The sequence below is a fragment of the Perca flavescens genome, chromosome 19 (assembly GCF_004354835.1).
Source record: "Perca flavescens isolate YP-PL-M2 chromosome 19, PFLA_1.0, whole genome shotgun sequence".
Taxonomy (NCBI): domain Eukaryota; kingdom Metazoa; phylum Chordata; class Actinopteri; order Perciformes; family Percidae; genus Perca; species Perca flavescens.
The window spans coordinates 6759198-6771697 of NC_041349.1; the positions used below are offsets into that span (position 1 = coordinate 6759198).

Below are 12500 nucleotides of genomic sequence, written 5' to 3' on the forward strand. Positions count from 1 at the left end.
TTGTACACGCTGTGACTCTACAAATCACAACATGTAAATAGGAACATGTTGGAGTTATTTTGTCACTTTTGTCACAATTGGGAGCAGTAGGCTAGTTGGAACCAGTTACCTGCAGGATCTATGCTAGGCTAAGCTAACGCTGGAACCGTCAGGCAGAATTGAGCCCCTGCAGTGCGTTTAACGTAGACTCACGAAACTTGGTACACATATGTAACATGTCAAGGTGTACAAAAAACTTCATTAGAGCCATACCCTAAACCCAAAAGTCCGCCATTTTGAATTGAAAGTTCGAAATTAGTGCGATTTTGGCCATTTCCACATGTCGTACTTTAACGAACTCCTCCTAGAGATTTCATTCGATCAACTTCAAACTCGGTCTGTGCCATCTTAAGACGTTAAAGATGAAAAGTTGTTAAAAGAAAAACTTTTCGTCATAGGGGCGTGGTCATGTCAGGCCATTGCACACACAGTTTCGCCGCCAAAACAGGAAGTGGGTGTAGTTGATGAGTGAAACGTTGTCCGATTATTTTTTTTCAGGAAATATTTTCCTGTCTCAAATAAGGCCGATAGGAACTTTCTCTTTTTAGACTAGTGGCAACAGGAAGTAGGGAAAATCAAGGTGTTTTGATTTTTTGGACTTCAAACTTTCAAAAGATACCATCCCAACACTTTTTTGGAAAAGTTATTAAAGAAAAACTTTTTGGCATTTAATTGGCGTGGCGGCCATTTTGAGTGTTTAGCATGAACGAGTCATTTAAATTATATTTTTGTATTTCTCATAATTGTAGGTGACCATTTGGGGTGTACTATTGAGAAAATGTCAGGAAAATTGATTTAATTCCCAGTATGTAACAGGAAGTGCGCTTTATATTGACAAACATCATCAATTTAAATGAAAATTAACACAAAAAATTAAATGTAGACCCATCTAAAGTAGAGTCTTGTGTGACTTCATGCTGAACTCAGCTGTTCTTCCTTCTTCATTGGTGATGGTTTGACCAGCCCCTATGCTTTAGCCACGCCCCTTTTCACAGCTGTGAATAGAGTCTTTTTGTAATTCGTTGAATTGATTTTGTTCCCTTTTCATTGGTGATTATTTGAATCTGAGTATATGACAAAATGCATGAGCGGAGTACCGGAAACCCTCGCCACCTCTAATGACCATCCATCGCTGACCCTCAATGGGTGTTTTCCTACAGTCATTGGACCCATTGTAAACCAGAGTCTCTTGATCCTGAACCTGAACCTCAACCCCCATTTTGTGTGTTTAACCTCTGCGACCATGGTCAAATGATCACTTGTTTGACTATTTCAAAAAAGGATAAAACCATCTGCTGAAGGGTTGCATGTTAATAATATTATAATATTACTCTTTTTCATGTTTTAACTGGTTTCAAATGTTTTCAATAATGTTTTTGGATTTGTTTTAAAGCCATCAACCCTTGATAGATTTTTTTTTATTGAAAAACATTTAAATGTTAATGAAAGGCAACCATTTTTTTTTGTTAAGTAAAAAGTTGGTAGAAAGTCTTGACTTAAGGTAAGAATTGGATCTGGTTAGTATCTAAAACTTATATTCTCTGACATAAACTTAATGAATAATGACAGACTGGTAAAAAAAAAAAAAAATAGAACTAATAAATTACAAAGTTGAAAAAATTATTTTCATCTTGAAAGCTTCAGTTTTCCAATTGTTTTAATAAAAAGTGGCCTTCATACTTTTCTATTAATGTTATATTTTATGAGGGGACCATTGGACCTGAACCTGAACCCAGCTGATTCCATGAAAATTTCTGGATCCATGGAGCCACCAGTATGTAAAAAAGTTTCTTTTCCCATGAAATGGAGGAGGGAGGATTGATGGACAATTTGGCAGAAATTAAACACAACAAATTAAATTGAAATGTTTGATATTACTTGAACATACAAAAACTACTTCTGCTTTTTTAATATGAATGGGTTGTTTTTTGTAATTCTATGAATTGAGTTTTTTGTGTGGTAAAGCATGAGTTGATGACTGAAATTGAATATTTTTTGAAAAATATTTTTTTCATTCAAAAGGAATGAACATCTTTAGACAACATTTTCAATACATGTTTTTTCGGATTTATCAGGACGTTTTTTGGGACCAAAGTAAAGCATTATTGGCATTTATTAATTAGGCCCACATACATAGTCATATTAATATTATATTTCATGTTTGACCATTTTATGTATTCAGAAAATGTTTTGATTTTATTTGATTCAGCAGTCTTAATTGATAGTTTTTTTGATTGAAGAACATTCAAAAAAGAAAATTGTCAAAAAGTTAAACCAGTTTGATCAACTCTTACTTAAACTAAATATTGGATCTGGTTTCTTTCCATTATATGGTCTCCAGTGTTTTAGCTTTTTAATTCTTTTTGTGTTAATCTTGTTTTAGTCTATGAATTGATTTTGTATCTCCAGCTGTTTTTGTGTCTGAAATGAAACAGCTGTTTTTTGAATTTCCATCTAATGTTGGTCTTACATGAGCCACCACTCCTCTGTGTGTTTTCCATCAGGAAGACCAGAGACTCTTGATCCTGAACCTGAACCTCAACCCTGTGTGTCCTTTAAGAGCGATCAGTCAAATGATCACTTTATTGACTTTAAAGGTCAACAACCCTCTGCTGAAAAAAGGGTAAGGTGTTAATAATATTATAATATTACTGTTTCATGTTATATTTATTATGTATTCAGAGAAGTTTTGAAATTTATTTTCAACATCTATATTTTTAGAGATAGATTTTTTCTAGGCTGATTCTGATTTTCTGAAAGTTGTCAGCTGAAACCAGTTTCCTTTAGGTAAATATTGGATCTGGTTTGGTCACAAATATTTATTTTCTATCTTTTCTTTAATAGAACATGTTTTGAACAGATAATGGATCACTATGAAATAGAACTATATAAATTACTCCTGTGTGGGAAATTCACACACATCTAAAGTGCATTTAATTGTTAATAATTAGGCCTACATACATATTCATATTAATGTTATATTTTATGCAGGTGACCATTAGGGGTGTACGATTCAGAAAATGTCATGATTTGATTAGATTTACAGTATGTAATTGTAGTTACTTTTCCCATGTGATTGCAGTAGACATACAATTTAAGAGAAATTAAACACAACAAATTAAATGTAGTTTGATATTACTTCATACTAAACTACTTCTGCTTTTTTTTTAATATGAATCAATTTTTGTAATTCTATGAATTGATTTTGTATCGGTAGAGCTTGAATCGCGATTTGAATATGAATCGATTTTTTTCCTCGCACCCGTAATGACCATGCATGTGACCCTCAATACATGTGTTTTTCTATCAGGACCCAGCAGAGACCAGAGTCTTTATTACTGTTTCATGTTTCAACTTTTATGTATTCAGAGAAGTTTTTGGAGTTTATTTTCAGCATCTTTCTTGATAGATTTTTTTATTGAAGAACGTTCTCTGAAAGTTGTCCAGTTAAACCAGCCTTCAACTCTTGACTTTAGGTAAATATTGGATCTGGTTTGGTCCAATATATTCTCTGGTGTTTTAGCTTTTTAACTTTTTTGTGTTAATCTTGTTTTAGTTGCTGCTTGTATCTCCAGCTGTTTTTGTGTCTGAATAATAAAAAGTGAATTTCCATCCCTGTTGGTCTTACTCTCTGTGTAACAGGATCCATCAAAGACCAGACTCTGCTGAACCTGAACCCAGCTGTGTGTCCTTCAAGAGCGATCAGTCAAATGATCACTTTATTGACTTTAAAGGTCAACAACCCACTGCTGAAAATAGGTAAGGTGTTAATAATTTTATAATATTGCAGATTTATATATTTATTTATGTATACAGAGAAATTTTGAAATTTATTTTCAAACACAAATTTCTAGGCCAATTCCGATTTTCTTTGAGTTAGGTCAGCCGATACCGATTTCATTTTTTCTAACTACTTTACAGCACACACAAATATTTATATATAGAAAATATCTTTTCTTTAATAGATCATTTTGGACAGAACATAGAACATTTTGTGAACAAATAATGTATCACTATAAAATAGAACTATATAAATTGCTCCTGGTGTGGGAAATTCACACACATCTAAAGGGCAATGTTAGAACCACTTCCTTCTTTTCACATCCGATATCCAACAAAAAAAATGTGATATTGGTTTTTGGTGTCATCCCTCTGTAACCAGGTTCTAATCAGCCTTCAACATTTAACTGCAAAAACACCTCAAGGTCTGGGATCACTACTTCAATACTTTTAGTAATGTCCTGGTTCGAAGGATAAAGATAAGCTAGATATCAAATGCACCGACACTTAATGACTAATTTGTCTTTGGCTGTAGATGATTATTGACTTCACACAGAGAATGAAAACACAAACGCACATTTACTATTTTCAAGTGCTGATGGGTTGCCAAAATCGTTTTGAGGCCAACAGAAGGGTTTTTCACCGTTGACTTCCCAAACTCCTTCTACCTACGAATGTTAGCTTCCATGACCACAGAAGCTGCAGACCTCCTGGCCTCATGATTCCAGTCTGCTGCTTCAGGACAACCATGTTCTGTAACCCTTGTTTACTTCTTAGTTATTTCTGTTGATTCACAGTAGGGTCAACATTACCACCAACACTTTAATGTCAGGAAACTGACATCTGATTCTATGTTGTAATCAACACTTTAAGTCTAAGGACCTTTAACTTGTGTTTGTCTCTGTGTGGACAGACATGATGTGAGCTAATTCTTCCTGAATCCTCCACAGAGTGGACCAGGAGAGCTCAGAGGTTCCCAGTGGTCAGTCTGCCCAGCAGTATCAAACACACCTGGACTCCATATTTATGGTCCGTACATGTACAACAACTACTTTTACATCTATTCTGTTCACAGTCTTCTCCATGCTGCCCTTTTCAGAACAGTGTATTGTCAGGTTGTCCAATATCGATCTGATGTTTGCTTCCATGACTTTAGTTTGATTTGTCATTCATATAATCTTCTGTTCCAGCTGCTGGAGGACGACATCGTCACTTTTGTGAAGAACGAGCTGAAGAAGATCCAGAAGCTTCTGAGTCCAGATTACCCAGAATGCTCAGAGAGTCAGAAGAAGGATGAGGATGAAGAGCAGAAGAGGAGCAGCAGAGAGGCATTTCTGAAGATCACACTGCACTTCTTGAGGAGAATGAAGCAGGACGAGCTGGCTGACCGTCTGCAGAGCAGTAAGAGGATTTCTCTAAAGATTTATCTTGCTGGACTAATGGGACGTTTACTAATGTCTACAGAGATGGCCCAAAATATGTTCCTGTTTTCTTTATAAATCACTCACTGATCTTTTTTGTTGTGTATTCATTCAGGAAATCGTTCTAGAGTTTGTAAGCGTAAACTCAAATCTAACCAGCAGAAGAAGTTCCAATGTGTGTTTGAGGGGATTGCTAAAGCAGGAAACCAAACCCTTCTGAATCAAATGTTCACAGAGATCTACATCATTGAGGGAGGGACTGCCGAGGTCAATAAAGAACATGAGGTCAGACAGATTGAAACAGCATCCAGGAAACCAGACAGACCAGAAAAAACAATCAGACAAGAGGACATTTTTAAAGCCCCACCTGGAAGAGATAAACCAATCAGAACAGTTATGACAAAGGGAGTGGCTGGCATTGGGAAAACAGTCCTAACACAGAAGTTCACTCTGGACTGGGCTGAAGACAAAGCCAACCAGGACATCCAGTTCACATTTCCATTCACTTTCAGAGAGCTGAATGTGCTGAAAGAGAAAAGGTACAGCTTGGTGGAACTTGTTGATTATTTCTTTAGTGAAACCAAAGAAGCAGGAATCTGCAGGTTTGAAGAGTTCCCGGTGTTCATCTTTGACGGTCTGGATGAGTGTCGACTTCCTCTGGACTTCCTCAACACTGAGATCCTGACTGATGTTACAGAGTCCACCTCAGTGGGTGTGCTGCTGATAAACCTCATCAGAGGGAATCTGCTTCCCTCTGCTCGCCTCTAGATAACCACACGACCTGCAGCAGCCAATCAGATCCCTCCTGCGTGTGTTGACACAGTGACAGAGATCAGAGGATTCACTGACCCACAGAAGGAGGAGTACTTCAGTAAGAGATACAGAGATGAGGAGCAGGCCAACAAAATCATCTCCCACATCAAAACATCACGAAGCCTCCACATCATGTGTCACATCCCAATCTTCTGCTGGATCACTGCTACAGTTCTGGAGGACATGGTGAAGACAGGAGAGGGAGGAGAGCTGCCCAAGACCCTGACTGAGATGTACATCCACTTCCTGGTGGTTCAGTCCAAAGTGAAGAACATCAAGTATGATGGAGGAGCTGAGACAGATTCACACTGTAGTCCAGAGACCAGGAAGATGATTAAGTCTCTGGGGAAACTGGCTTTTGAGCAGCTGCAGAAAGGCAACCTGATCTTCTATGAATCAGACCTGACAGAGTGTGGCATCGATATCACAGCAGCCTCAGTGTACTCAGGATTGTTCACACAGATCTTTAAAGAAGAGAGAGGACTGTACCAGGACAAGGTGTTCAGCTTCATCCATCTGAGAGTTCAGGAGTTTCTGGCTGCTCTTCATGTCCATCTGACATTCACCAACTCTGGAGTCAACCTGCTGTTGGAAAAACAAACAACATCAACACAGTTCTACCAGCGACATACAATCCATAAACCTGCAAAGAGACTTTTCTACCAGAGACGAACAATGCACCCTGTATCTGCAAAGACACACTTCTACCAGAGTGCTGTGGGCAAGGCCTTACAGAGTCTGAGTGGACACTTGGACTTGTTCCTCCGCTTCCTCCTGGGTCTTTCTCTGCAGACCAATCAGAATCTCCTACGAGGTCTGCTGACTGAGACAGGAAGTAGCTCTCTGACTAATCAAAAAACAGTTGAGTACATCAAGGAGAAGATCAGTAACAATCTGTCTGCAGAGAGAAGCATCAATCTGTTCCACTGTCTGAATGAACTGAATGACCGTTCTCTAGTAGAGGAGATCCAACAGTCCCTGAGTTCAGGAAGTCTCTCCACAGATAAACTGTCTCCTGCTCAGTGGTCAGCTCTGGTCTTCATCTTACTGTCATCAGAAGAAGACCTGGACGCGTTTGACCTGAAGAAATACTCTGCTTCAGAGGAGGCTCTTCTGAGGCTGTTGCCAGTGGTCAAAGCCTCCAACAAAGCTCTGTGTGATTTATTCATCATTAAATACTCTTATATTTTTCAACTGAAGTTAATAATCAATAACGTGTTTGCTTCCTGTGATCTCTCCAGACTGAGTGGCTGTAACCTGTCAGAGAAAAGCTGTGAAGCTCTGTCCTCAGTTCTCAGCTCCCAGTCCTCTAGTCTGAGAGAGCTGGACCTGACTAACAACAACCTGCAGGATTCAGGAGGGAAGCTGATCTCTGATGGACTGAAGAGTCCACACTGCACACTGGAGACTCTCAGGTCAGGACCCATTCAACTGTTGGCCATTTAAAGTCTGATTAACTTTACAGTAGTTGACATCTAGCTTTGTGTCTGTTGATACGATAAACTAAGCAGTAGTTTCGAGCATCAGAGTTACCTTCCATGAGGATTTTTAATAATTTGCTTTTGTTGTTGAATAATTAAATACCACAGATGATTTTAAATATGTATTCTAAATTTGGACCAAAATGTACCTGGACAACAAACAAACATAAAACAAACACATAAGTGTGATTTATTCATCAATAAATACTCTGATATCTTTCAACTGAAGTTAATAATCAATAACGTGTTTGCTTCCTGTGATCTCTCCAGACTGAGTGGCTGTAACCTGTCAGAGAAAAGCTGTGAAGCTCTGTCCTCAGTTCTCAGCTCCCAGTCCTCTAGTCTGAGAGAGCTGGACCTGACTAACAATAACCTGCAGGATTCAGGAGGGAAGCTGATCTCTGATGGACTGAAGAGTCCACACTGCACACTGGAGACTCTCAGGTCAGGACCCATTCAACTGATGGCCATTTAAAGTCTGATTAACTTTACAGTAGTTGACATCTAGCTTTGTGTCTGTTGATACGATAAACTAAGCAGTAGTTTCGAGCATCAGAGTTACCTTCCATGAGGATTTTTAATAATTTGCTTTTGTTGTTGAATAATTAAATACCACAGATGATTTTAAATATGTATTCTAAATTTGGACCAAAATGTACCTGGACAACAAACAAACATAAAACAAACACATGGCTCCACATGTGTTTTCAGTCTGTCAGGCTGTCTGATCTCAGAGGAAGGCTGTTCTTCTCTGGTCTCATCTCTGAGCTCCAACCCCTCCCATCTTAGAGAGCTGGACCTGAGCTACAATCATCCAGGAGACTCAGGAGTGAAGCTACTGTCAGCGGGACTGAAGGATCCTTTCTGGAAACTGGACACTCTCAGGTAAAAACACTGATGAACATCAAAAAGAGATATTTGTGTTGGAAGTTTTAAAGGACAACATCTCAGGAACTGATAACTCCCTTTTGTTAATAATTGAAGTTGTTTGGACGGATATCTGTATGTTAAGGGAACTCTCCATGGTTTGAAGAAATATCCTTTTTCCCCCTCTTTCCCGGGAACAAATCAATTTCAACTCGGCAGAGAAAGGTCCAGGATAGGTTTAGCCTAGCTTAGCACAAAGCAATGTGGTTTCTACGCTGTGAGAAGAGTGTGTGGATGAAACATGAATCTACTCTTTCGGCAGACTATTTAGTTAGAGGTTTAAAATGTCAGTTGCCAGTGCTGCATGGCTCATGTGATCGATCAGAGACGTACACTGACGTCTGGACCAATTATTATTAATACAAAGTTCCTGTTGTGTTGGGAGAGTACTGACTCTAAGTTCAAAAAGTCCCTCAAAATGGTATTTCCTAGTTTCTGCGGTGCCAAAACAATAAAAGATTGGGTTCTTAGAACTATGAAAAAGTTCCTCCGGCCCGATAATGTCTCATATCTCATATATGTCTCTCTCCCTTCAAAGGAAAGTGCCCAGACTCCCTTTAAAGTCAAGCCGTTTCTCGAGTTGTTAAGTTAGGGTGACGTCATAAACTTTGTCAAACAAGTCTCCCGAAGAGAAACTGGTATATCTCTCTTTCCGCTGCTGTGTGTGTGTGTGTGTGTGTGTGTGTGTGTGTGTGTGTGTGTGTGTGTCGGACTGGCCAGATCTGAATGACCTCTGTATCAGAACAGGAGTGTCAATGGAGTGGGTGTGCGGTCTGACTCTGGGACTGTGATGGTCTCAGAGGACATTATAACTGACCCTCTCACTGCCGTCAAGGCAACAGCCACATATGGTGGTCACAGTCACCTGCTAACATCTGCAGGTGCCCGGCGAACTCTTATGGATTTACATCAACATCAACACTGGACCGGACTGAAACTTCAGGGGAAACTTGCATGTCTTCCCTTTACTGATCACTCTGTGTCCCACTCATTCCTCAAGAACTCTGCACTCTATGAGGACATTCTCACATTCACAGTAAAAGCCAGATTACAAGTCCTCCCTACCAGACTCAACCTCTCTATCTGGTTTCCCACAACTCCGGTCCCTCATTGCTTGCATCACACCTCAGAACATATCACTGAAACTCTGTCTCACATCCTAAATGGTTGCCATGCCTACAAAGGTATATACATAGCACGTCAGGACAGAATAGTAGACCTCATAGTGAAAGACATATCAAACCATTTCCCTCCCTCAGTAAGAATGTACAAACATTCTCAGGTAAAACCATCCATGTTCCCCCACTGCAGTAGTAATCTTAGTACTTTGTTACACCTGGTGGCCAACACACCAGATGTAGTTATTACCAACGAAGAGTCCAGTTAGGTGCATATTTTAGAGGTAAGCTGCAGCTTTGATTCCAGCATGGAGGAGTCTTTCTACACCAAGGTAGTTAAATACCATCCACTCCTAAACACCATCTCAGAGCTGGGCTATAGGTGCACGCTACTGGTTTTCATATTTGGTAGCCTAGGAAACACACACAGGCTGGTAGTAAAAGGGCTGCAACAACTTGGAATGACCAAAAAGAGGGCGAAACAGCTTGCAAAGTACTGCGCCATATCTGCTATTATTGGCAGCCGCCACATATGGCGGAGACGCTGCTACTTATACCCTTAAGAACTGAGTATTGTGCTACCTATACCCTCGAGAAGTGAGTTTTGTGCTTTGCCACTGGTCCATGAGTTGTGTCTTGTATTGTACTGCATCTGTAGTATTTGTGTCCCTGTACTATTTTTCTTTATGTGGACATAAATAAATGGTTAAAATGTGTGTGTGACGGCCCGGTCAGCGAGGTTGACAAGACTGCAGGGCACGCTTGTGGAGTTTAACTCTGAAAAGGTGTGTGTGTGAGTGTGTGAGTGTGTGAGTGTGTGAGTGTGTGAGTGTGTGAGTGTGTGAGTGAGTGAGAGACCTCCGGCTTACAGCGGGGTTTCTGAGCAGGACTGGCCGAGCGGCCGGGGCAGGCGCCTGACGGCTGTCTCCTCACTTCACGGAGCTTCTCACCTCCGAAAACTTTGAAGCAAATTGTCAATTCGGCATACATTTTCGCAAGACTGCCTATATTCGAAATCTAAACAGTTAATTTCTCACCTAAAACGTTGTCAGAAGTGAATTCAGTGATGAATAAGATGGCGAAAACTGTTAAAATTGTCCTGTTGTTGGTCTGTCTGGTACCGGAAACCCGAGCCTCGTTGACCTAGGTTCCGATGCTGAAAAGGGAACAGCGAAAAGACCGTGCCCTGAAGTAGGAGCTGAAAGAGTTACAGGAACTGCAGCCAGAGGGACTTAAAAATCCCCAAATTGGTCCAGTCGCAACACGAGAAAAAAAGGGTTCAAGGAACATTATGTTCTAGGAACTGCAAAAATCCCTCCGGTCAGAAAGCGGCTAATGCCTATAGATCAGTTTATCAGGAAGTAGAGACGGATATCTCCATCCTATAAAACAACAACCTGTAGTTTCAGTAATATTCTCATGACCTGCTCAATATGATATGATAAAGTACGCTAGGAACACACTCTCATACATATCAAATAGCCTATTATAAGAACAGCTGATTTATGGAGCAGTAAACAGCTTTAGAAGGTGGACGGTTGTTGTGCGTACTGTGAAATAAAATCCTGACTTAGACCTCCTCTATCAGGAAAGTGTCCTGAGATAACTTCTGTTTACGATTGGACATTTTAAAGCTAATTAAATTGAATTAAATATTTTTAATTGATTGACAGCCCAAATATGAATTTAAAATGAGTAAATTCCAACCCTACATTTGATCAGAACGCAGCTCTGTGTGTGAGAGTGATGTAATCCCCCCCCTCCTCCTTTCAGGGTGGAGCCTGCTGGAGTCAGATATTTGACACCAGGTCAATGGAGATGTAAGTGTGTTTTTAATTTCATTCATCAAACTGTGACGTCACTCATTCAACCCTCTGATGTCACCATCAAAGTGCTGATTGGTTAATAATTGCTGCTGTGTTGTGTCTCCTTCTCTCCGTTAGATTCCTGTGAACTCACAGTGGACACAAACACAGTGAACAGAAACCTCAAACTGTCTGACAACAACAGGAAGGTGACATATGTGAAGGAGGATCAGCCATATCCTGATCATCCAGAGAGGTTTGACTCCCGTCCTCAGCTGCTGTGTAGAGATGGTCTGACTGGTCGCTGTTACTGGGAGGTTGAGAGGAGAGGACTGGTTTATATATCAGTGAGTTACAGAGGAATCGGCAGGAGAGGAAACGGTAGAGACTGTTGGTTTGGATATAATGATCAGTCCTGGAGTCTGTTCTGCTCTGATGATCGTTACTCTGTCTGGCACAATCACAGCAGAACACCCATCTCCTCCTCCTCTGACTCTGGTAGAGTAGCAGTGTATGTGGACTGTCCTGCTGGCTCTCTGTCCTTCTACGAAGTCTCCTCTGACTCACTGATCCACATCCACACCTTCAACACCACATTCACTCAGCCTCTCTATCCTGGGTTTGGGTTCTGTTCTGGTTCCTCAGTGTCTCTGTGTCCTCTGTAGGACGGAGAGTCTCCCCTTCTGTTTCTCACTGCTGATCAGTTGAGTCTATACAGGATCACACTTTTTATTATATTTCAGGTTATTTTTATAAACTAATGAATGAACTTCGTATGAAATAATTCAGAATGATTGAACAGATTCCTCGTGAACATTGTAAACTTCTTCCACTTCCTGTCCTTTAAAGATGGAAGCTGTCGGATTTTTTGTTTGGTCTGTTCACATGACCCCCCCCGTCCGTCCGTCCGTCTGTGTCCCGCTGCAATGGCCATGTAACCAGCTGGTGTCGAGCGCTAACTATATATACAGTATACACACACACACACACACACACACACACACACACACACACAGAGACACACGCACAGATATACACACAGGGAGACACACACAGACACACACACACACACACACACACACACAGGGAGACACACACACACAGACACACGCACAG

At 40.4% G+C, this 12500-nt stretch overlaps 1 protein-coding gene across 1 annotated transcript; it reads left to right on the forward strand.

The window, feature by feature from the left end:
* The first annotated feature begins 3583 nt into the window (after window positions 1-3583).
* Window positions 3584-12412, forward strand: LOC114545516 (NLR family CARD domain-containing protein 3-like). Its single transcript, XM_028563837.1, is given in 7 exon segments — window positions 3584-3798; window positions 4770-4848; window positions 5010-5220; window positions 5356-7468; window positions 8246-8419; window positions 11353-11399; window positions 11523-12412. Coding segments are annotated over 6 exon segments (3075 nt in total). The 5' UTR covers window positions 3584-3798; window positions 4770-4845; the 3' UTR covers window positions 12050-12412.
* The last annotated feature ends 88 nt before the right edge of the window (window positions 12413-12500 follow it).